This window comes from Vidua macroura, chromosome 7 (assembly GCF_024509145.1).
Source record: "Vidua macroura isolate BioBank_ID:100142 chromosome 7, ASM2450914v1, whole genome shotgun sequence".
NCBI classification, from domain to species: domain Eukaryota; kingdom Metazoa; phylum Chordata; class Aves; order Passeriformes; family Viduidae; genus Vidua; species Vidua macroura.
In genome coordinates this window covers 30,996,178-31,021,988 of record NC_071577.1, presented here as the reverse complement: position 1 = coordinate 31,021,988, position 25,811 = coordinate 30,996,178, and the positions used below count along the sequence as shown (strand labels likewise).

Here is a 25,811-nt window from a genome sequence, read left to right as displayed (position 1 = left end):
GTGGGACAAAAACAATTCCTCAACTAACCAGCATCAGTGAACAAAGTTCCTGGCAACACTGAGGTTGGATCTAGATATATGTAAAAATGAAAGATAGGAAACTTCATTTTTTACTTAAAAAAACTGAAGATGGAGTAAACCATTGCACACTATACTGCAGGCAGGGGAATAAGACATGGATATGAAAAACAGATAAGGAAATGATCACCTAGTCAAGAGTTTGTTTGCATAAGAATGAATCACTCAAAAACACACTTTTGTGGAAGCTGCAGAGGTGTGTACAGAGGATGACTTGTTCCAAGGAACAGCTGACTGCAAATGGTAGCAGCTCTTCATGCAGCCAGCACTTCTCAATGGAAACAGGTGTGACAGCAGGATGGAAATGTTTAATCCTCGGGTCTAAAAACATGATTCCTCCTTGCTTGACTGAAGACTAGTGTCGGCTCAAAGCCAATAGGTGGCTCATAACATTCTCCTGTTTCAAAACAATAACCTGCTTGAGAGAGGACACAGATTCAGGCCCCACTAAAGTCAGTTCTCATGTGCTGAAAAGAGACAGGGTTTGGCCTGGAATTGGTTTCCAAAAGTGGAGGTGGGAAAGGCAGCTGAATGCAGACAGCTCATATGTAAGTTCTAACACGACACTTCTAACAGGAGAGAATTCTATATTTTCTATCTTGCAGTTGAAGAAAAAAAAAACTGTCCATTTTTCTGCAACAAAAAAATCACTGGGACCAGTCACACAATGGAAACATGCTGACCCTCAAACAGCTCCTGGAATAATCACTTGCATTAGCACATTGCACCAGCTCATAATGGTAGGCAAAGCAAAAAATACAGCATAGCAATCAAGACTAAGCACAAAAGGCTCAAATCTGACTGATTTCAAAGGACAGTAACTATATGCCCAGCATGGAGGTTATATTGTGCTAAATCAAGGCTGCCATTCCTTCTTTCTGCCTGCAGCTCATGAAAGAGCTTGGTCACCTACCCTGTGTGGTGAGTCAAGGCTGTGCAATCCGAGCTGCTTCCAGTGACTTCTTTCCTCCTACTCAGCCACCAGAACCCCTGTAACATATCACAAGGCTGTGCAGGGGGAATGACTGCAGCTAGGCAATCTAACACTCCTACACTCCTAACCCCTTTAGCTCCAGCAATTTAAAAGGAATGCTCACAATTTATTTAATCCTAAAATCCATCTTGTCACAAGAGTTAATAGCCAGATAATGCTATGCATAACATTCTAAGCATGGCGCCATAAATATGAAAGCATTTAAATAAAAGAGTTTGCAGCAAACCTTCAAATCCAAGGTTCACTCATTAAAAAGCAAACCAATGTATTAATCTCCACTGCTGCATATTTTAAAGACATGAAAACCAGATCTAAAATGGATACGGCATTTGAGACAGACCTCCCATGCAATTGAAGTCAGTTGCTCTCTTACAGCTTGTCAGCAGATTTGTTAGGATAGGATTTACCATCAAAACAGGACAAACAACAAGGGAGACCCCTTCTGTTAGTGATGATAATGTGAAAAAGGCAAAAAACTCTTAATTCTGCCATCATTCAGGGCTCATTTAAAACTCACTGCACTGCTAATAGCTACCATGATTTTATTTCATTTTCCTCAATCACACAGATGCTGTCTTGGGAAACACAGAAACCCTTACTGTGCCCCATCATGAGTTTATCTTTACAATTAAAGTTGTTTCTCTTTGCCAGATTTATTTTTTCCTCTAGAGCACAAAGAAATTTAGCCAGAGAGACACAATCTGTTGTGATGAAAATGCAAAGCTAGAAAAGTGTTCTAGCTCTTGCAATAGTATTTTTTATTGTTTCCCATGAGGGGAATTATCCCCATTAATGGTGATTGCAAATCCCTGTATACTGGGACATTAGCTTCCCTTATGCTTGTTACTGAAATGAAAAGAGACAACTAAAATATTATAGAGCTGTTTTATAAAGCACTTATCCTATTAAGCCACTTAGCCATAGTCTTTACATAGGGATGGGATGCCCAGAAGAATTCTGTGGGGAATGAATCAGTTATAACATTAAGAAAAGCAAAGGAATGCTCTCATTCATTAGGATCAATTTCAGCAGTTACTGTATTGCTCCTATCAGCAAAAATGCCAGGTTTGTGGATGCAAGTGGCCACCTTTCAGATCTGTACCTGGGGAGCACATCCTGGTTCTCCTGAAATGCAGCAGTGCTGCTCTTTGTCTCTCACAGCAAGCAAGGACTTGGGAACCAGCAGATGGAAAATAAGTTGTATATTTGTTTAAAAGACATCCGCTTCAGCCCAGCTCTTACTTGAATGTCTTTATTCTTTTACCTCCCCCCTCACAGGGAAAGTGATTTGTTCCAAGGCTGGAGGCAAATCCTGCTTCTACTAAAACAAAACCCTGAGCAGCTGATCCTGAAAGTCTGGATGTGATGTGGATCTATGAGAGGCCCAGAGCCAGATATTCACCTGTGATATTCACTGTGTGAACAGTGAGGTGGTTCCCTTGACTTGAAATAAAACTGATTTATGTGTCACCCTGTTTCCTTTGCATTTCTTCAAAAGACTTACTTTTTGTGCCTTGTATTTCTGGCCTTAGCATCTGCCTAACCCAGTACAACAGCACTCACCATTCCCTTTCTTGCTCTTTGCAGTGTCACATAACTAATTGCTCTTCAGCCTCAACAATATTACCTGTTTTTTTGGTTTGTTTTTTTTTTTTTTTTTTTCTTTTTTTTTTTGGGGGGGGGGGGGAATGAGCAGCCAAGTGCTCATAAATAACACATGGTCATCACACAAAGAGAAGGTCATAAGGCAGGAATTCGATGAGCCTGAGAAAGGGTTGATTTTTAAAGTCCTTTCTCAGTCCTCAAATGTCTCTCCCAGAAGTCTGAAGGACAGAGGTTTCATGAAGGCAAAAGGTACCAAAGGTTCAGTTGCTGGGGAGGGCAGCAGAACTTCAGAGTTGGAAGGAGTTTCTGCAAAATAACTGCACTGAGGCCAGGACCTAAGAAAGAACGTGAAACCTCAGAGATTTCAAAAGACAACCCACAAAAACAACCCCTGGAGGCCTGGTTTACACCTCTGTTATATCTGAGAAGCAGAGGGATGGGGATGCTGCCATAGTCTGCTCAGCCACTGCAACAAAAGCCAGGTCACTCAAGAACCTCAGTCCCCAGCCTGTCCCTGCAGTCACAGCTATTTAAGCCAGTACAAAGCTGGGGGAGGCTGGATCTGCTGCTGGGGAGGTTCAGGGGGCCATCAGCCTTTCAACTGCCCCAGCTCACACTGGAAGCCTGCACAGTAGGGGACTGTCCAGCATGTGAGGGCAAAGACCAGTCAGCTGAATGCCATTTGGCCCATTTTTTTTATAGGTAGAGATGGATAGAGAACTCAGCCGTTACATTTCTAAGGACAAAAATCAGCTCTCACTGCATTATCTGCAGCAAGCCAGAAAGCTGAAGTTTCTCTGTGTGCATTTCAATTTCCTTTTTTTTCTCTATATAAATGTCACACTTCTAACTGATGGTTTAATGACTCGAGTTTTAAAGGAAAATCACATGGCTTGGCTAAGTGCTCCTTCCGCTGGGTACACCCCTGCTGTCCTTTCCTACTGACTGCTCAGGATCATGCAGTAAATATCAACACTGGAGAACTTCTAGTAATAATGCCAACTGAGGCCCAGGACGTGTGGGGCACAGCTGGCTCCCACCCTCAATTCTTCCTGCAAGCTGAGGACGATCAGCACCTCGAGAGACGGTGCCCTAAAGACATAACAACAAACCCAACTGACCCTTGTGAAAATAAATAATCAGCAATCAACACACAGCTTTTCTCCATGCCAGTGGAAAACATGCATGTGTGGTCCAGCCTTGTGCTTTCAATAATTGCTTATTTACATTTGTTTATGGTCAGGAAGTGATGCTGTAGTGTCAGGAAAAATTAACCCAGGCAGAAGAGGGCTTGTGGAGTTGTGCCATGTTTCACACTCCTCTGTTTCTTGCCTGCACACATTTGAGGAAGGAGAGTTTGATTTGGATTGTTAGTGGGTTTTAAATTAATGCAAGACACAAACAGAAAAATAAAGTTGATCTGGACAGCAGCAGCACTTGGATCCTGGACACAGAGGCTTGGGGGAAGCTTTGGATGCCTCTCTCCCTTCCGTTAGCTGCCAGTAGCAAGGCACGCATGTGGTTTACAAGGTGGGGAGAATGCTGAATCCAAGGCAGGGAGGTGCCTCCTGGGGCATCCTGCAGCAAAAATACTTGGCTGGAGAATAAATACTGCCTCAGATCACTGAAAAGGCCGTGAGTTTGTGGACAAGCAGAAGAAAACAGAACAGCCCTTCCCATAACTCAAAGCCTTTTCCTACCTACTTGACGTAGGGGTGAGAAGAAGAAAGAATCCTTCACTGGGATTTAAGGGGAAAGAGAAGACAAAATAATGACATACCCAGTGGTGTGATCACTTCCTACAGTCCCCTCAAATGGAACATCTCCAGTTCTCAGGAAAGCTTTCACCTCCCTCAGCTACTTGCCCAGCTCTGTGCTTCCTTGTGGCTTGTCCTCCATGTCCCATGCCTCCTTCTATTGCCTCCCAGTCCGGTGCCTGTGTTCATCTGATACTTCATGGTCACAGCTGTGCTCAACCAGGCAGCACACAAAGACTAAGGTTTAAGAGTTAAGATCAATTATCTCACTATCTGGCTGCTCCCTTTTGCCCAAAATCAGGCATTCCACTTTGTACGAGGGTCATGCCAGGAGAATGCATGAATGAGTTTTTATATCAGTTTTATCTACGTGTTTGGATAGAGAAACATTTACCAGCAGACAGCAAGGCGAACAGAGAAGTATGAGCTGAGATGGTTGTGAGATTTTCCCAAGAACTGGTGAGTTCTGGAGACACACAGTCTTGATGACTCCCAGGAAAGGATGAATTCAGCACACCAAGAGTCAGCCAAATCTGGATAAGGCCACCAGCACACACTAACATCACTCATTGGCAAGGAGGCAATGGCTGCTGCTGCAGACATAGACTTAACAAAAGCAGAGACCCTTCAGCAGAATTTCTGAACACCTACCTAAAAGCTGCTACATGACTGAATTAAAGATGTTCTTATAAATATTGTGAACTGTATTTTCCTGACTTGATCACCTTAATATGAAGAAAAAAGGAATTTGGAACAGTTTCCTTTAGTCCCCCTCCTTCACACAGTTTTTTTTTTCCAATATCAAACCTCTTGCTAATATTAACTTCGAACTTGAATGATGTCCAGTGTCCTCTAATGTCCTTGATCAATGAAATTTAGTGTTGTTCAAAGGTCAGTTCCTAACACCAAGCTCTGATCTCACTTAAAATTTTCTTCATTTCTAGACAGTTATTCCATGTTATCCCTGTGTGCCCTTTATAGCTGGAATCATCTTGTTCCAAGGTTTTCTAAGTTTCTTGAACAAACCTGGCATCTCTAGTAAGCATTAACCACACACAAACGATGAATTCTAAAATGAAAAAAAAAACCTATGCCAAAAAGAAAACATATTGTTCCTCTAGAGGGATATATTTTATATTGTACATCCAAATTAAACAAACACACAGTAATCACCAGAATGAAACCCCAGAAACAACTCAAAACAGCACAGGATAAATAAACATGAACTCAAGCTCTTTGAAGAACAGGAGGAGAACAATCAGATTTAGATGAGGAACAAGTTCTTGCTTAATGACAACATAGAAAGTCGAACTTGAGATGAAATTTAAAAAAAGAATAAAAATACCCTTTTAAAAAAACAAGTTCTGAATACTGTTTGCTCCTTTCTTTCCAAGCCAAGTACTTCAGATGATCTGGTGGCCCAAGAATGGATACAGAGACAACTGCAGAATATTGATGGACGATTCCTATTCTATCTGTCCTCATTTGGAAGGGACCCCACAATCTATCCACTTTTAATTAACTATTTTTCCCCTTTAATCAACAGACTAATTTGAAACACCAGCACAAGGCTGAAGCAGGAGTGTCCATTTTTTGTCCTGAGCAGGCTGGTTTCCAAAGTGGTGTCAGATTTTTGGGAAGGTGGGTCTGGGCAGGTGCTGTGTACCCTCATTAGAGGTGATGGTGCAGGTCACTCTGTGGCAGCCCGAGGTGAGGAATCACCTCAGCAGTGTCACTCCAGGACTGGCATCCTGTGCTGTGCACGAGGTGCAAGGACAAAGGTGAAAAGGGATTGTTCATGAGGAGAAAGGGAAGGAACACAATGTTAGTTTTGATAAGCAATAATGAGGAAATGGCCTTTAATGACTCACAGTTCAGCTTGCACTCACATTAGCAGATACAGAGGAGGAAGGAGCTCAGTCATTTGCTCTCTTCAAATACATATGCTTTTATCTAACCATTTTTTGCTGAAAAAAATACTAATTTTGACTAACATGAATCAATTTGAACTGCTTCCCAATCAGTCAAAGACCAGTTCAGAGATAGAAACTCCTCTCCCACCTGAAGTCTAATTCAATTTCTAATGCAAGGTAATTGGCAACAAAACTTTGACATCTGATTCTTTGAAAATCACAGCACATTTATAAAAGTCAAACAACAGCTGGTTCCTCTGCAGAGCTGAAAAACAGAATATCCTTTAATTCTTCAGTGCAAATCAATAATTTATCTTAATACTTCTATTTTAAAATCACTGAGGTTGTTCATGCCTTTGAAATAAAGACAGGGATTTTCCTGTACTGCCTTCCTTCATAATCTGCTTTCATTAAACTCATTCACTTAAACATCCCCCTAACTTAAACATCCTCTTTCTTCACAGCAGGCATCAAAATATCTTTTTTTTTTTTTTTTTTTTTTTTTTTTTGGTTTGCTTAGTAATATAGATTTATTGATATGGAGCTTATTTCCTGTCATGTAAGACCATAGTGTTGTCCACAGCTGAGTTTCCAGCCATCTTTTAAAGGGCAGCACTCTCCACCTTATTCTGTACATTTTAAAATTACAGCCATCCTGCATAAGCAGAATCACATGTGCTTCAGAAGTGTCTTGAGAGATATGATATTTGCAGTGGATTTAGGATACTCATGATATGGACTAAGATTATATGATTATACAAATGTGCCCATCAGCACATCAGTACAGAATCTGATTTTCACACTGCTGGCAGGAATAGAAAGGAGAGATCAAATGGGTTACTACAGAAATTACATTTAAATACCCTCAACAGGAATGTGTGGATATTTATATCTACAGTGTTCTCAAGAGACCTTCAGTCTGAAGGAGTTCCATACACTTGTTTTATCATAACGGAACTTGACTTACATTTTCAAGTGTTACTGATTTACTTATTTTCCACCAAAGGATGCATTAAATTTAAAAAATCTAAGAATATGAATGAAAGCATACTGAATGCTGATCATTATGTCCTAAATGAAAAAGCATTATTTATTAAAGTCAATAGCAAATATTCTTTATGAAATGGATAGCAATAGAAAAGAAACTTTACAAAAATATGCATTCTATAAAAGAAGTAGAGCATATTCTACCTGCCCTGGATGTAAGTTCTGCATGGAGGAAAATGCTGAAAAGACATCTTTGAAGAACCACTTTCTGTAGGACTTCAATTTCAGGGACTTGCAGTCGAATCTGTTCTCAGCACGTGAACACCCAACTGAATCTGGATTTATATTTGCAGTTTTTATAGCCACAAAAAACCAAACAAACTTTGGAGAGGTGTTCAGAAAATATCTGCTGTTTCTTGCACAGGTCTGGAAATAAACTTGTGGGTGCTGAGCAGTGACCCTGCACTGACCACCACAGGAATGGCTTTCCTTTGGGGAAAGAATTGTGTCAAGAACTTTGAGAACAGAGATCCCACTAAAGTTCAACAGCACTTTGAGAAATCCCAGCTGAAACATTTAAAATTCATGGCAAATTTCATGCCTGCCTTTTATGAAGCTATTTCCTGGAAATATTGCCCAATGAACAACATGATTGTTATTTCCATGGGCATTGCAGATGTTTTGGCTTTGCTGTTATTTTCTCAGTGTGAAACACTCAAATCTCTGGGAATTTTTTTTTTGTAAAATTCAACTAGTAGATAAAAAAAAGGGGTCTTTGGGGAAACTCATCCATTATCATCATCTCCTCGGTAGGTGTGTGGGAAATCATCCAGCCACACAGTACAAGAAAAAATTAATAAAGCTCCACTACATGATTAGGACTTTATAGAAAGTCCCCTGAATAATTACTATGAAGTTTGCAAGTGCTTCCAACAAGTGTTATATTTTAAAACCAGCTCATATTATTTTATTTTGTTTTTCAAAAGAGCCTTTTCCAAGAAGGTTCTGTGAAACAAAACAGCCTGTGCCTGGTGCTGCCTCCACCCACAGCTGCAGCAAGAACTGGCTGGCAACAGGAAACAAATGTCCTTACTGGCAGTAGCACTTGCACCTTTGACAGATCTCTTCTCAGAGGTAAATCTCCTGATCACCTACCTGTTACCTTTAGAAATGGATGCCAGAAAAGACAGATAACATGTAATTCAAGCCAGGATGGAACCTGGCTGAAAATCAAGGTTGGTAAGAGTTACTTTTTTTGATTGTTTTGAAATCTGATTCCAAGCCAGGGAAGACCAAAGTCCATTTTTTTCAAAGTTCACAGGGAAAAAAAAGTGCCAAAGGCCCCAGAATTGTCCTGGGAGATCTGTGCTGTAGGCAGAGCCAGTATTAATACCTGAGCTGGAGATTCTTTGCTACATGCATTATAAATCACTAAGAAAAGAGCTGCTCTGAACATGGCAGGTGGGTAAATTCCTGTACAGCTCCAAGCCATAGTGCCTAGTGTACAGACAAATAAAGGCATTGTGAGACCTATCAGCCAAGTCCCCAAAGCAGAGATTAAGTTATACCAAGGGAGAGCATAGGCCAAACACTGAGCAAAGAATGGTTGCAATTATTTGGATCCCCTCTGAGCTTCAGAGTTTTCTGTGAGTGCCCATGAAAGTTTGCACAATTCAAATTACGTGTAGCACTTCAGTCCAGATTTCCTTCATTTGGAAATCTAAAAACGTAGTTTATACCTTGCCTGTTTGAGTGTGTTATATTTCACTCCAAGAGCCTCAAGTAAATTTTCCAAAAGACTGAAAAGCATCAAATTTAGAGAGACAAGTAGAGCACTGCAAATCAAAAGCTGGAACATTTCATGATATTGGCACTGCTGCATTCCTGATAAGAAATAAAGGAAGTAAAGGCAAAGTCCTTACTTATACTTAGGAAAGAGAGAAAAAAAGTCACAGTAATATTACTGAACATCAAGGATTAAGAAGGGCAAGCTCATGCCAAATCAGGCATTGCCAGCAGAGATAAACCAGTCTCATTTTATCAGCTCCAAATGTCACTTCAATGATTTCAGTTTCAGGGAAGCATTCACAGTGAAAAAAAGATACATACATTTGTATATTTTTCTCAGAGAAGAGCTGAATTTACAGAGGTCCTAACCAGGATTCAGAGCCAGAACCGAGAGGCAGCCTCCCAAAGCTGAAGGAAATTTTAAGAAACTATCATTAGAGAGACAGAAAAATGTCAGCTCCTGGCTGAACAATTTATTTCCTTGGTAAGATAAATATTTTGCTACTACATGACAGTATCTTCAAAAGAGTTAACCACCTAGAGCTAGTGAGCCCTCAAGAAGGCTAATTAAAGTGCCAAAATGTTTTATGTCAGATTTTCCTTTGATTGCTATCATGTTTTCTCTTTTCCACAGGTGAGGGCAGTAGGAACTCAATGTCAGAACTGCTCTAATGCTAGGCAGCATCCAAGCAATAGAAATACATCATCTGGGGCCATAATTCACTCCTCTTTATCATACCTTCACAGGAAAACTTCACTTAACAGTCAGCAGTCATTTTCTATTACATAAATTTAGTTTTACTTGTGGTCCCATAAATCACCAGTCCCTGCAAGGAAGCAGCAGTGCAGACAGTACGCTGAATTCTGGCATATCACTTGCTGGGACAGTGGCAGAATAACCACAAAGTACTTACAAAAATGAGTCCAAATCAATCCCTTCCTCTGCCCTTTAGAAACTCACAGTTGTTTAATCTAATCCAATTTACTGAGAGTAAAATATCTTGGCTGGAGGAAGAAACCTCTTCAGGTCAACGCCTGGCAGATAAATTGATAACACCTACCACAGTGCTCCAGAAAATGGGAAGACTTCTAAATACTCCTGATTCTGTATTTAAGTGACTCCCTGCTTAACCACCCACTCCATATTCCCCTGATCCTGCTCTCCCTTGGCTCTGCCACAGAGTTTACATTGCACCTTCCAGCTTCTTTCCAATCAGCTGCAATACACAGAACCCACTAACCCCTGGCAGAGAGATTTTTCCACTGACAGATGTTTGCTGTTCAGGTCAGTGACACTGCTCAGGTGCTGCACAGACTCCAGTCCATGGTGACACATGTTTTGGCCATACACAAGCACTGCTGAGGGTCAACACCCCCTGTCCCTTAATATTCCCCCAGTACTGCAGTAGAAATGTGTCTCCTGCACGTGACTCAACACAGAACTCACTGGCAGTGAGTGAGCGCTTCCCACTTCAGCACCAATATCAAAGCAGGTTTACCTTGAATAGGAGCTTCTCAAGAAAAGAGAATTTGCCCCTAAGTGACTTGTTCCAATAAGCCTTAATTCCAAAATCTCCCCTCTTGTACAAATTACCTTCAATTAGAAGAATGATTATTCCCAGATTTTATATAATGCCACCAATATGGAAGAGGTCAAGATCTCAGTCTCATGGTTGCTGAAAGATGAGCTGAGTATAGTATCTAATGGAAAAGATAGGAATTTATAATGTAGATTTATTTTTAGAGAGTAAAACGTTTTCAGTTCACATTTCAGAGCCTTTTTCCACATCCAAAAACAACAGAAGGAAATGAAAACTGCTCTCCTCAGTATTCTGCAAAAGCCGACATAAAGGAGGCCATTGGAAGCTGGACCAGTATCACCAGAAACAGCTGCTTCACAAGCCAACAGCTCAATGGGCTTAACAAATGAGAATCCTCTGCATGTAACATTTCCTTTATGCAATTCCCCACTGCTTTGAATCCAAATATAAAGACTGAAATCCTGCCTGCTGTGAATAGGGCAAGGATTTCTCTCTAAGGAGAGGATTTTAGATAGCAAGCTGAAGAGGGCTTACTGTATAGAACAAAAGCTGTCTCCTTTGCCTTTTGGAAAAGGATGAAGAAATTCTGTGTAGTGGGTTACCTAGGACCTGACCTGGATGCTCAATGGGAATTGCAATTACTGTAATAGTATTCATTATCTATTGATTCTTTAGCACTGAGTCTGGGTCATCAACCCATTTTTCCCCCTCTACATAAAACTTACACAATCCAAACGACAATCCAAATAATTATTTTCCTGTGTATAAAATATTTTAGATTATAGATTGCATATAGAAGTAGTCATGGATTGCAAATGGAAAAAGACACATTTTATATGTTCTCTCCTTCTTTCATTTTACAAAGGTGCAGACCTTACTTGAAGTCTGTGTTTCTACTATATACTATTTCATGAAAATGAAATGTTTGAGTCTGCAGATAATTGATTTACATACTTTTGACAGAGAAAAGCCCAAGGAAAGTAAAGATATTAAATACTCATATTCAGATTTAAGAAGCTACTTAATCAGGTATTTAATTTAAACAGATCCGGACATTATTTTATTTTTTTTTTTTAATCTGGAGAATCTTTATATATAATCACCTGACCACTGCCTGCAGTCAGGAAAGTCTGCATACTTAAAGGCTTAATAACACTTCTGGGGTCAGGCATATAACTCTGAATATTTTCAAAGCATATGGTAGCATTTATGCTACCATAAAGGCTACAAAACCAGGCCTGAATTCTGGCCTGCATCATGTGTTGGGACAATGGAGGACAATGCTGTAATTAATGCACAAATGTCATGTTTGCAAGAATTTGTGTCTCCCCCTGCAAATTCCTCATCCAAACAAGGGGAAAAAAGGAAATAGTAATGTGCCATCAAATGTACTACGTGATGGCATCCAACATGTGAGTGACAGAGCAGAACCAGGACTCAGCCCCAGTCAAAGTGCTCTATCCTCTGCACCAAAGGATCCCCCTGATAAATGTTGTGGCCAGATTCATATGTCTTGAGAGAAAAAAAATCCTTGCTGAATTTACAGGTAAGGTTATTTCATTCCCACTTAACAACAAAAAACCTTTTTGTCTTTTAAGGAGTTTGAAATGCAAAAATAAAGCTTAATTCCAGGGCTGTGCCATGGTGAGAGAAAACAGAAATTGCTACTTACAACTCAGGAGGAGTTGACTCACAAATAAGTTGAAAGAAATACATATGACTTGAGGCATGAGGAGTGTTGTTAAGCAGAAGTGCTACTTGAAATTGAGAATCTTTGAGAAGTTGTGATTTTCTGTGTCTAAAATGTTGTTTGACATTCTTGTCTGAGCATCCAACTAATGCGTTAGGCAATCCTCAGGCATAATAGCAAGGTTTAGGGAAAGGACAAACTGTGTCAGCTAAATCTTTGAAATTTTTTGGCTTCAGAGAGTAATATCAACTCTTACATGTTACTTGAGAATAGCTTCTGGCACGGAGCTAGTACATAGATGGTCCCAAGGCAGGATGAATCTGCTGCCATCCTGGCACGCTGCTGGCACTGCAAAGCTCTTGGCATGAGTTTGCAGATGAGGCTGCTGTGAACAGCCAGAGGTTCTAAAGGTAGGCGCTCTTTCCATTGGCTCCTCTGGATGGAGATCTCACTGGGGCACATAGAGAAGTCACCCATGGAGGCTGCAGCTGCAGAAAACTTCTAGGCTTGAATCTGAACTCATGGGAATAAGTCTGCTGACTGTGCTGGAGTTAAATAGGCGGGGAAACCCCTGACTACTGAGCCCTGTACCCATTGGAGCTGCTATCAGCCCCACACGAGTTAACTATGGCATGTATGCTACAATGAGTGCCAAGAACTGTCAGTTCTGCCAAGAAAACCTACCTGGAGAGCATGATATGGTCCTGCTTCCAGTGCTGATAACTAGCACCCATCCATGTGAGAATATAAAACCTCCCAGTCCAATCACATTTCATTCCGACCCTCCTAGAAGAAAAACTCAACTACACACTGAAGGAAAAAAACCCATGTGGTAAAATGTCACAATTAGGAGCGCTTTCAGAGCTTTGGATCTGCTGACAAGACAGGCCCTGCACAGCAGGTGCCAGCCTGTGCTGAGGGCTTTGTGCTAGCAGGTGAGCCCGATGTCTGAGCGGACACTGAACACGGGTGTGACTCTGCCAATTCAGCAGGAGGCAAGGCAGCTCAGCTTCATCTGCCACTAATCTGGGTAACATTGTGCAGGAAAAATGAGAGAACTATAAAGAGATGCAGGGAGTTCATTCTCCTTGGAGCAAAGACATGATAATGCAGCACTCTAGGAGCTGAATTCTCCACAGTATTCTGGCATTAGCATCAGAGACAATAAGGAAACTGTTGAGCAGGAACTGCCTCTCTAGTTAAAGGATAATACACTGCTACCTCAGATTCAACAAAGCACATACAAGCAACCTTTAGCCTTAGATGTACACTCAAATTTGTTTCTATTCATTAAATGTATAATAGGACACAAAACCACACAGCCTTAAATCAGCAAGTCAAAAAAAGTTAAAAGCATGACACAACCCTTTCCCCAGTGGTAACAACTTTTTCCCTGTACCATCTTTACTCAGTTTATGTCATACACATTTGCTGTTCAGTTCAAACAAGGTTCTGGATAGAAATTCCTATAAACGTTTCCAGTCTTGAATCCTTAAACCAACTCCTGCCACGCTGGGCTGTCTTTCAGGGTACACAGCCTGTGTTGGCACCATAGCCCTTGTATGCAGCTGCAGCATGCAACATGGAGCATCTTACCTAGACATGGCCAGAATTCATGCAACCGAGACAACGGGCTGGGGCAACGAGCAAAGCTTAGGCGAGTGCTTAAAATTAAGCATGAGCTCAAGTACTGCACTAAGTCAGGGCCTTTTAGCAGGAATGATAAATGTGAAAAACACAGAAAGTAAGACAAGTCCATGTGGATTGAAGACTTCTCAGACATCAGGCAAAGTATTTGCATACATTACAGTGGCCTTTGGATTGCGAGGCTTAGTAGTTTTCTAATGCACATTATTGGACAAAGAAGTTAAATACTGGGGACATGCATTTAAGATAAATACAACAGATAGTCTTACAAAGGTAATTTATTTGAAATTAACTTATATTTCTGAGTCCAGCTTTCAAAGCAGTGTCTGCAGTGAACCTTACCTGTGAACTCTACAACCAAAGCTTGGACTTTGATTTTGTGAAGACATCCTTCTACTTTGTCTGAGTGGCAGCATAATTAAAGCCCTGACAAATATGTAAATCCATAAAGGCATGGGAGAATCCAGCTTTTTTCAAGTTACATGTGATTTCAAAACAACACATGAAAAGAATATGGGCATTCCCTCAGGGGATATGACAAACCCCATCAGTGTAGCTAAGGTAATTATTAACTGCCCATTTTCTCCTACAATCAACTGCTAATTCAGTAGAAGAGCACAGCTGGAGGTATCAGGGTGACAAATTCAAGTGAGGCATCCTAGTGGAGCTGGGGATTTGGACTCAGATTGTCTGACAAGTAAAATGACAAGTATGTAAGTGCTGACAGTGTGCAGCATCCCAACAGAATCTAGTATGTCTCAGGGCCATCCATATGCTCCAGCATATGTCTGTAAGGAGAGGGGTCCAGAATCACAGTCTCTGGGAATGGTAGGTCTCCCAGGCTCTCAAGATACCAGCCAGGATCCCAGCGTTGCTGAATTAATTGGTGTCTAAGTACTTGCATTCCCTCCAACAAACCACTGATTTCAGCTCAGAGGGAAATATGTAACATAACCATATGTTTGCTCCTTCAGAAGCTGGATCTCACAGGACAGGATTTACCAGGCAGGAAAAGGTTGCTCTGGGCTCTTCCTTCAGAGTCAATTGAACCTCTGTGTATTAACCACAAACAAACAGCAGTGACAGATATGTTACTGTGTAGAAGAGCAATACTGACAAGCACACAGAAACAGACTGGGTTTTAATAACCTAGCGAGGGGAATTTAAGTTTCAGCTCACTCAGTAGAAAACAGGTTGCCTTCTTCTGCTTTCTATTCTGCTTTTCACTTATATTTTTCTGGGGGCAATTACCTGCCAGCTATTTTCGCATTTCTGTCCTACCTTATCACTGTCCACTGTGTTCTGTGATGTCCTGGAGGCAATGGAAATGGTGTCAGGTTGACTGCTGCCATCCCCTTGGCTGTCTACATCATCTATTCCATCTCTGCAAGAGAGGTGATTGGGAAACAATGACATTCCTCAACACATCACCAGCGAGCACAATTTGAGAGGTGGAGTTGAGAAGCGCTGAGTCAGCAGGACAGAGCTGGATTGTGCTAAAATTACCCCTCTGAGGCAGCCGATGATGCTATAGAGCTCTTGCAGTTTAGAATGATGTCACCCTCAGCTATGGGGTTTGGATTTGCACATAATCACAACATTTGTTTAAATTTCTTGAGGAATTTAATACTAAGCCATAAAAAGGTGCTATCCAAATACCGATAAAGACAGTATAGAGCTCTATCTATTTACCTCACTGAGGCTGCTAACAAATTTTCTTCCCTCTGGCTGTACAGATAAAATTGTCATAAATGTTTATTGGTCTTTCAAAGCAAATACTTAAATAGTACAATACATATATATACTTAGGGACAAAGAAAAAATATGTCTCCATTCTGTACAAGAAAACTTTTGTATTGGAGCATGTTCTTAGAAGAAATGTCTGGATCTCTGCTTTGCTACAGGTCTCCTGGGTGACTTGGTTATTTATGCTTTGGATATCTCTATGACACAGCCTGAAGTAAAAGAGGGATAAAATTTGATGAGAAAATGAAGATGCTCAAATTACAGTTGGCTTTTGGGAGTGCCACATCAGAAAAAGAGCAATTCATTATCTATAATTTCCATTTAATCCAAGATTGAAAAAGTTGACAGAAAAAAATTAACATTACTTGACAGGCTGAAACAAGCTTGTATTAGATGATGAAATACAGATTATTCACTATATATTCTTCAATGCATTGATAGGATCAACTATGATTTTGATTGCCAATTAAACGTGCCAAAATCTACTTTAGGAAAGAACTATAACCTTGGACTCTGAAGAATTTTTACTGTTTCTCTCTATAATTTGGAGCATAAAATGAAAGCTGTTTGTACGTATATCATAAAAAAGATTTCTAGCTACTTTTGCCAAGACAACATTAAAAAAAGCAGAGACAATGAAAACTGCTCTGACTACAGTAAAAACCAGTAAAAAGTCCACAGACACTGGTGTTGAGAACACACTAGTGATTTCATGTTGTGAGGAATGACTGAAGTTACCTTCTGCTATTGTTTCGCTGCTTTGCTGGTGTCTTGGGGAGCTGAATGGGCTCTTTCAGAGCTCCTTTCAGATGAATGATCCTTTCTTGAATAACTTCCCGGATATTTTTGATCCACTCCTGTTTTGTTTCAATACTGGATGCCTAAAGTTTCACAAGGCAGAAAGATAGAGACTTTATTATGTTCTCACCTCCCGTGTAGAGAAGCTGGTGAGATGTCAGCTGATGAATGTCATGATTAACTGTTTGTCCTCTCTGCTGCTCTGCAGCAGCTGCTGGAGTACCTGGTAACCCCAGGGAACTGAGAGCATTCTGACTAGACCTACTTGGCAAGCAACAGCAAAGCAGCTAAGCTCTGGATAAATACATTTGATGCTAGCAATACAGCATGCTCTGCAGAGGGGAAACAGGCTATCAGTGCACAGCTGGGAATTCCTTAGACAAAACAGCTATAATGTGGATTCTTCAGGAGACACTCACTTGACAGAACAGGCTGTCAGCTCTGGAGGTCTGTGGAAGAGGTTGGTTGTTGATAAGCCCAGTGGCAAAGGACTATGAGAATGACACCCTCCCAGCCAAACACCCTGAGACCTGCCCTGTGTCCGTGAGCAGCTGCTCAACACAAGCTGCAAGAGGAGATGCAGTTCCAGTAAGGCTGCACAACTGTCCCAATTGCTACTGAGGCCTTAGGGCTCAGCTGCTCCTGATGCAGGCATGATCCCACAGGCAGATAGGGAAGCCATGTGAATATGAGGAGAAAAAAAACTGACCTTTCATTCAGGGCTCCCAAGGCCTGAACTAGAAATGCTAAAGGCAAAGAAAACAAACAGAAAAGACTTACTTTCAGCACTGTTTTATTGTCTGAGGATGGTGTTCGTCCAGACCACAAAGCAAATTTGCAGGGATCTCCTTCAACATGTTCAGTCACTCCCAGTTCTGAGGTCTAGTGTGGAGGAGAGATGATGAAAGATTTCATATATATGAAGCTTCATGAATACAGAAAACTTTGGACTTGTAGGAAGAAGTGGGGAGGCTGGGATGGGTAGGGGAATGGGATTTTATCTCCGTTTGCTACACAGAGATGAAAGAAACAGAAAAGCTCTAGGGTGGCAGGGAAGTGAATGGCTGCAGCGATCCTGCTCGCATTTCCCCCCACCCTTCACATCTCACTACCTTAAACCTCTCCAGACTCACTGCAGGCTGACTTCCAGGTGAGTCCTGAAGGACTCAGGGCCAGCCCTTCCAGGGGCAAAAGTGACCCCAACCCAGCAGAGGACATGTGAGCCTCCAAAACACCTCTTCTACCTACAAAAAACACAACACCCAGAATATTTTCTTTGCAGCCACACCTACCAGTAACTTGTTCTTGTAAACATATTTTGTGTGTCCTGAAGAATCTTTGATCTCTTTGCTAAACACCAAAGAGATTTCAAAGAGAAACAAATGCCTCTCACGGCCTTTCCGAATGAGAGACTTGGGATCCCACACTTGGAAGGAATCCTGAAGAATCAGCTCTCCCTGGACGTCAAGGTTCTCATCAAACCCTAAAACCACAAAATACAATCACTTGTATTTATTCTTAGGATAAGCATTTCACAGAGACACCAAAGTCAACACTTGAAATTAAAAGGTCTTCCACTTTTTTTTTTTCATATTCTGAAAGGATAGTAATGGCTATCTATTGCCACAATGATAATATTTTTCTTTTTCCTTTTTTTTCTTTTTTACTGCAGCAATGTAATTACTTAACGAGAAGTCAAATACATCATATGTGCTAAATGAGGCTGCTGCTGAAGTCTTGTAATAATTACTCAAAAAAAATGTTATGAAGGCTTCAGTGGTGGTTACTGTACAGAGAATTGCATTGCAAGAAATCCTATGCACTTATTTACAAATTCAGTTTGCCCTCTTGCAATTTTAATCACCTGTGCTTATTGTGTTGCCTGGCTACTGGCACTACTTCCTTTTTACACCTGTTTTAGTATTCTGCTTGTTTCTTGGTTTTCCTCAAGCCAGGCTTGAAATTATTTTCCCAGGCCAAGCAAATGTGTGAGACACAATAAAGCATCTCAGTCCAGAATAAAATTTTTACATTTCAGAAATACTCCAGACAGTAATAAGCCAATAAAAGACTTCACTTGGTGCCAATCAAACTTCTTTTTTCTGTAGTTTTAAAGTATTTTTCTACTGCTTTTAAAAAAAAATTGTTGGCGTAACTATGCTAACATTTTGAAACACAAGCTGTTTTCTCTCAGAAAACCAGAACTTTTGAAATGTTGAAACAGAATTATGAAATGTTTTCATCCAATAATTTTTACAGCTGTCAGCAGCTAAACTGATACTGTTTCAGGAGGGGATTTTTTGTTTAATGGAGAAGGAATGTTTTAGCTAAATATATATATGTACACATACATTGCATATCAATATGCATACATACACATATGTACATATATCCGTATATATATATATATATACACAAAAAAAATACAGATCAATACCTCCCCTTCTCCCCAGACTTCCTAGCCAGATTTATTCTTTTAAGAGTTTTGGAGAAATATCAGAAAGGAACCAGGAGGTACCTAAAAATTATGATGAAACAACAGTATTGCTACAGTCAACGTCTATTAGCTTCCACATGTTACCAACAAACATCATTTCTCAGCAGGTCCCTCCCCACCCTGGCCCCTGCCCACCTTCCAGCATGCTGACGTGCATTGCATCGTTGGCCTTCTTTGGGACACTGAGCATCACTTCCAGACCATCCTTCAGCTCCCCTTTGCCCTCCTCACAGCAGGTCAGCAGTTCCTAAGAAGCAATGCAGACAGCCATAAACAAACTCTGCTCCACTTGCTGCCTTCACACCCAGCTGTGCCACTTGGTCCCTGCAGGTTGCTTCAGAGACAGGAGAAAGCTGAACTGCAGCAAACCTCACTGTGGATGCTCACAAATTGTAGGGGTCAAATAGGAACAGCTGTAAAGATAAAACAAGGGGCTCTCAAGGGAGACTGTGCCCTTGGAAGATTTCGGGGGACTTATGCTTACAGGTCATGAAGCAGCTCCCTTAAGCAGAAGGTAACTCATGAACCTGTGAACTTGCTCTGCACGAGCTGATCTGTGCAGCTCACTGAGGTACCTTCAGTAGGAGTTGGTATTTTGTGATCCTCTGGACAGGCTTGATTAAATAAGAAGAGATGGAGTTGGCCAGCCCGTGTCTTTGCTGAATTTCCTAGAAGGGATAAAAACAGCAGTCAGTCATGGAAAACTGTTAACCCCCTGCCAGACAGAACCACCCATAACTAATTTTAGCACTGGATCCTTGCATTCTATGTTTAGTTTTTTAACCCTCTTTAAGCTCACATGCACATTAGTGTGGTTTCAGTGAGGCTGGCAATAAACTGCAGAGTCCCCCTAAGGCCACTTAAACTGCAGGGTCCCTCTGCAAGTCAAGCTAAAGCTCTGCTGAGTAAACAGGCCTTGACTTAAGTATGACTTACCTGTCATGTCATCTGGTTTCCCCTAGTTATGAAGGCTGAAAGCAGAGTCTTAACATTCAATTAAAATGAAGTGACATTAAATTAAATTGCATGAGTAGGGTGTAATTTAGCTGTCCAAACATAGGCATTGAGTCCCATTTGAGAGCCCTGGGGTAGCTGAAATATCCACATGGGAATAACAGGTCTGACACAGTGCTGACAGACCTGCTCTACGCTGAGGTGGCACCTGGGGGCCAGGAGAGATATCCCCTCATGATACCTGTTACAGCACTGAAGACTTCTGTTTCATCACCTGAACCTCAGCCAAAACGTCTTGGCTGATCAGTGTGATGTGCTCACGAATTTCTGGAGATATCACAGAAATCCTGAGGGATCCAAAAGGTCCCAACTGTTCCAGGGGGAGTTAAGAGCTCCTGAAAATCCTACAGGACCCTTATGAACATATTTAGCCATCTAAAAGACTCCAAACTCATGCCCTACAGGGGCAGATTCTCTGCTGAAAGAGAACAGATTGGAAACCCTTCTGTCTCTGCCAGGCCCCTGGGCATGCCTTGCCTTGTTCCTGGCCACCAGGAAATCCTTGATTCCTAAAGAAGCAAATGGAAAAGGGGAATGGGACTTTTCTCCAGCTACTGGAGTGTAAATTTGAGACTGTAAAGTGAAGAAGTTATGGAAGATGAAGGGAGAAGAGCTGCCAAGAACAGAAATTTTCCTTTTGTATACAATCTGATTTTCTGCTGAGTACTAGGGAGGTTACTGCTTCTTTTTAGCTCCAGTGTTTGTCTTAATGCTGAGATGCAAAAGCATCCACTTTTCATGTATGTGCCAACAGATTTTTGGTTTGTTGGTTTGGTTTCTTTTACTAGAATTTTTTTTTTTTTTTTTTTTTTTTTTTTTTTTTTTTTTTAAAATAGCCCTGGTGCCATGAAGAAGATCCAAAAGCAAGGGGTCTCTGTTTGGGGGTTACTGGAGTTTGCATGAAGCTGAGTCATAGCTGACTTCACAGAGGAACTGTGCCTGTAGAGCACATGGCTGAGACTCAAGTCACAACTGCAGGAGCCAGCAAGACCTCGGCCACGTCTGTGACCTTCCTGGAGCTGGCAAAGCACACTTGTTTTTGTAGGATCCAAGTAACAAAATTAGCCCTCCTCCTTCCCCCAGCTCTCTGAACAGCAGGGCATGCTCTCAGCAAGATGCCTCCCCATTGGGCACTCCTTGCTCTGCCAGGATGCTCCCTGATCAGACTGTGCAGAGACACAGCTGGGTGATGGAGTGACATTTGACAAGTGCTGGGAAGGGACGTTCTCCCTGCAGCTCCTCCCTCTGGTCCCTGAAGTGTTGGAGTAAGACCCTGTTTGTGCTTCTGCTCATTTCCTAAGGGACATTCTGGCTCAGCAGAGAAACTGTCCAAGAACCCTCATCCATGCAGAAACGCCACACTCTGCAATGCTCCCAAAATCACTGAGTTTTACCTTGTTCCATGCTGGTCATGCAAATCAAAAGTGCCCTGTAGTTTCTTGAATATAAAATTGGATGTTTTCCAAGATTCAAAGCAAAAGAAGTATTCCAAACAGCAGAAGCATGCACATGTCTCAACTAAACTCTGTCCCAAAGATCAAAACTTGCTTAACTAAAGGCACTAAAATCAACTTGATTACTTCAATAACAGGCTGATTCTACCAATTGAAGCTGACAGCTAACATATGTTGGTAATAAAAAATATACCTTGCTAGCCTGAAGTATATGGTATTACAAATATTAGAATTTGCTAAACGTGGCAGGCATCATTTATCTTTGAAACTACTGAATAAAGAACACAGTTTTAAGTAATGATGAACAAGATGGACACAAAAACTGAAAGAGAGAAATTAATAAGTCTACTGCAGTCAAGACAGAATAAACACACTATTTTCATTATTCCCTGTGCAATTTCCAGCTAATATAACCATACCAACAACTTCTGAATTTTATAAACAAAGCACTGTCTGTAGGGAGGGAAGATGGTAATCTTTAGGCTTTATTAGACCCATGCTGTAGGATAAACTAGGCACGTTTCACAGCTGAGAGTTTGTGCATTGTTTTCCACCTGTCTCAACTGGTTCAATAAAATACATTGCTTTTCTCCACATACATGGCGTCACTTACATCCTGAGAACAGCCCAGCTCTCAGCATTGCTCGTAATTCTCTTCATGGTTTCAAATGAAATATGTGACTATCTTTTCTCATTCTCCTAATCAGTTAACCCTTACAGTGAGCCCTATAGCTGCAAGTTTTCCATGGGCTTGAAGGGTTTAAAATTACTGGGAGGGCTTGTTTTCATCTCAAAGGTGGCTTCCTATGAAAGCTTAAGAAATTTGAGGAACACTTGTGATTTTCAAGAAGGCTTCTTACTAAGGGGTGTTATTCTAGATAATTCACTCTCATCATCAGGGTTTTGGGAAATTCCACGTTCTGCCTGGAAAAAAAAAACCAAGTATTTTCTCTGTATTCCTTGTGCCAGGCTGTCCTGCCCCTGAACGACTGCCACTCCAAGATCAAGGTAAGAAGGATCTACAGGTACTTTGCGTTGCCTTAGTCACTCACACTGAGTGCCTCCTTGAGGATTTTTCCGGGAGGGAGTCAGCTTTGTCTTTTGGCACAAGCATCACTGGGTGATGGCCCAGCACCCACGGAAGGCAAACACCTCTCTCTGGCAAAACAGCAGCTGCTGACAGGCGAATATTCACTAGTGAGCAATAGCAGGCAGCTTTCCAGCCCATGCAGAGAGCTGCAGTGGAAAGGTTTTTACCCTGTGCAAACAGCACCGATGGACACCGAATGCGGCTCCGACCAGCACAACCCACTCGTGCAAACATTCAGCAGGCTCAAGCGCCACCTCCTGGAAAACCCCTTCCATTCCGCCCGACTTTTAGACCACTCCGTAACAAGGCAAAAGGAAAAGGTGCTCATCACTTTTCCTGAGGCTCATGCGAGACCGAAATGCTGTAACCATTGGCACGTACAAACTCCAGAGGAGCTGATTTATGTCAGCTGCCAACTCCAGCACAGTTTGGATCCTGCTGATCTGTTGCATTTGCAAACACTTTAAATGCTTTGAAGAGAGGTCTTAGCACTTATTTCTTTTATTTATTTTATTATTTTAAAGAAAGATGACTAATTAAAGCTATAAGGTAGCAGACAAGTATGGCAAAATGGATGAGGTCAAATAAGAGGAAGAGCTTGGTTTAAAGGTACTCAAAAATTTGATTTTTTCTCAGCCTACAAAATTGGAATTGGAGCCTAAAAACATTTAACACTTATATGGGAAACAGTCTAATTGGAGCCAATGGAATTCCTTATTAGCAAAATGAAGTAAATGTGGAATAGCTGGGTAGAATTTGCAGAACAGGAGGCTAGGAGCTCATTTTAGATTTAGGGATTTCAGGTCATAATATAGAATGGAATCTGAGATTTTAATTTTATCACTAACCCAGAAACAGAGATTACATCTAAATCAGATCTTTAGAAAGGATTAGGTCTGAAAAACGCCCAAAGGTTCCCATAAGAATGTGTGTCTCCCCATTTCACTACACACCAAGAGTTCTCATAGCATGTGATATTTGCAGTGGAATGAAAAACCCAAATGCCAAAGCACAGAAAGGAGCCCAGAGCCTGAGTATAAAAAAGCACAGAGCTACACCAGGTGTGTGGAAGGAAAACAGCAATGGCTGCTTACATCAAAGAAAGTCCCTGCATGTTCCAGGATGAGCTGGCTGGAGTCAGGCTTGTTTTTGCAGTAGGTGACATACATCTGAAATTTATCTGCCTGTGAAAACAAACATCAAGGGAAAAGCAAGATAAGCTATTTCTCTGCTCCCACAGGTTTTTATTAAGGCACACCAGGATAAATACAGGTGACAACTCTCTCCCACACACCCACCACCACCCCCACCCTGCCACCAAACAGCACAAGAACTGTAAATTATGAGCAGAAGACTTTAAGGTTCATAGCTTACTTGAGCAGTTCTGAGGGCTGTGGGAGGCTTTCTTTAACAAATATCACAGAGGGAATTTTAATCCAGTTGTAAAATAATTTCTAACAGTTCTATGAATGTTACACAAGAGTTTGAGTGTCTCAAAACTTGGTCATGAAGTGTTGACTCTATCACCTATTTGAAGATAAAGCCAATCTAGAAACTGGGCAAGTGACTCACCTAGTTTAAACTGGCACAAGCCAACATTTTTTACTTGAAATTTGTGACACTTGGTCCAAGCTTGCCTTTCCTACTTTGGTTCAAACTGCAATGGCTCAAATTTTATGCTGTGCTAAGAGTGTTTTGCATTTTATTTCCTAATTTGTTTACTTGTAAGCAGAAATTAAAAGCATCTGTGCACTCCCACCTCCTATTAATGTACTCTGGTCTCAAGAAGAGGGAGGCAAATAAAAGAGGAGGATGTTTTCCTTTTATTGCTTTTGCATTATTTTATTCCAGATATCTAAACAACAGGATCCTGCAATTGTGCAGGCAGCTTTGTATGTACATCTGTAACCCCACACACAGCTCTGGACATGTACCTTTGTTGAGGTGATGCAGTAGTATCTTAAAGTGAAGATTTTGCCATGAAGATTTTGCAGAGAATGATACATAAATGCATTCATCTTTCCTAAACAGGTAACCTGTTCTTTGTATACAATATTTCTGAATCCATTTCATCAAGATTTGTGACATGTTTTTAAATTAAAAGCCCATCTGAAATCATCTAAACATGCTCATTTTTTTTTTTGGCTAAGTGAAAATATTCCATCTTTACTCTTAAAATACTAATTCCTAGCTTTGCTATATGAGTAAAACAACCAGACAAAACACAAAGATGGCTGACTTGACTGGTAAATATTTTGAAAAGAGAACAGCTTTCATACAGATAAATTACTGTAGCCAATTCCCAGAGCCTCCTACGCTCACAAAGACTCTCTGCATCAAGATTTCAAAGTCCTGTTGGAAATTATCCTGGCATTGCATAATGGAATGAGTGAGCACAGTGGCTCAGAAATTTGACACTAATTTCTGGAGGAAAAAAGTTGATAAAATATGTTCTTCATGCCTTTGTGGAGTGTTCATGGCATGACTAAAATTCTTTAAGGAAGGTATATTAAGATTTTAAATGTCTGTCCTCCCAGGGCCTTTCACAGGGAAATGAATGTCACCCCTAAAAACAGGTTTGGTTTGATGTAGGTCTGCTAAACAGAAACCAGCAGAGGTAAATAAAAGCTGTGCTGGTCAGTGCAGGACAAGGAGAGAGGCTCTGGACAGACTTCACACTATTGCTGAGGAGACTTTTGGAAATTTTCACCCTGGGACAGGTGAAGGACAAAGCAGTTGTAGTTCCAGACTATCTCCTAATCTCATTTATCACTGGGGACATAATCCTTGCACCTATTCCCAGCTTGTTCCCATCTGTACTGGAGGAATTAATTTGAATAAATAATGAGAAGCAGCAGCCTCATTACCCAGGTGACAAAGCAGTGGCCCACATCCTCAGGCAGTTGCTCATATTTCTCCAGCTCCTTTAGAAAAATGCTGAAAAAAGAAGAGACCAATGTCATTAGTTACAGTCAAATACCCAGGAGATGCAGGATAACCAATGAGTTAATCAGTGCTAATGATCAATACTTGTATCTTGATTATGGGACTACCCAAGTGTCCAGGCAGCAGGAAAAGTGCCACTTGCCAAGGGGTGCTTTGTTTTTTGAGTACAGTCATGCCCAACTCCACCAGAAAGGAAAAAGAGGCAATCCCTAGCAGGGAGTCAGTGTGTTCAGGACTGCTCTATCTGAACATAGATCTTCAAAGAG

The 25,811-nt window shown here is 41.1% G+C and overlaps 1 protein-coding gene across 1 annotated transcript in view; it reads right to left on the bottom strand.

The window, feature by feature from the left end:
* Positions 1-25,811, bottom strand: part of KALRN (kalirin RhoGEF kinase) — a 407,865-nt gene that overhangs the window by 49,877 nt on the left and 332,177 nt on the right. Inside the window, exons 26-33 of the mRNA XM_053983017.1 lie at positions 25,467-25,536; positions 23,694-23,783; positions 19,617-19,709; positions 19,177-19,288; positions 17,837-18,027; positions 17,325-17,426; positions 16,485-16,627; positions 15,282-15,384 (exon numbers count right to left, since the gene is read on the bottom strand). Of these exons, the coding sequence (XP_053838992.1) occupies positions 15,282-15,384; positions 16,485-16,627; positions 17,325-17,426; positions 17,837-18,027; positions 19,177-19,288; positions 19,617-19,709; positions 23,694-23,783; positions 25,467-25,536 (904 nt within the window). The remainder of the gene's footprint in view (positions 1-15,281; positions 15,385-16,484; positions 16,628-17,324; positions 17,427-17,836; positions 18,028-19,176; positions 19,289-19,616; positions 19,710-23,693; positions 23,784-25,466; positions 25,537-25,811) is intronic.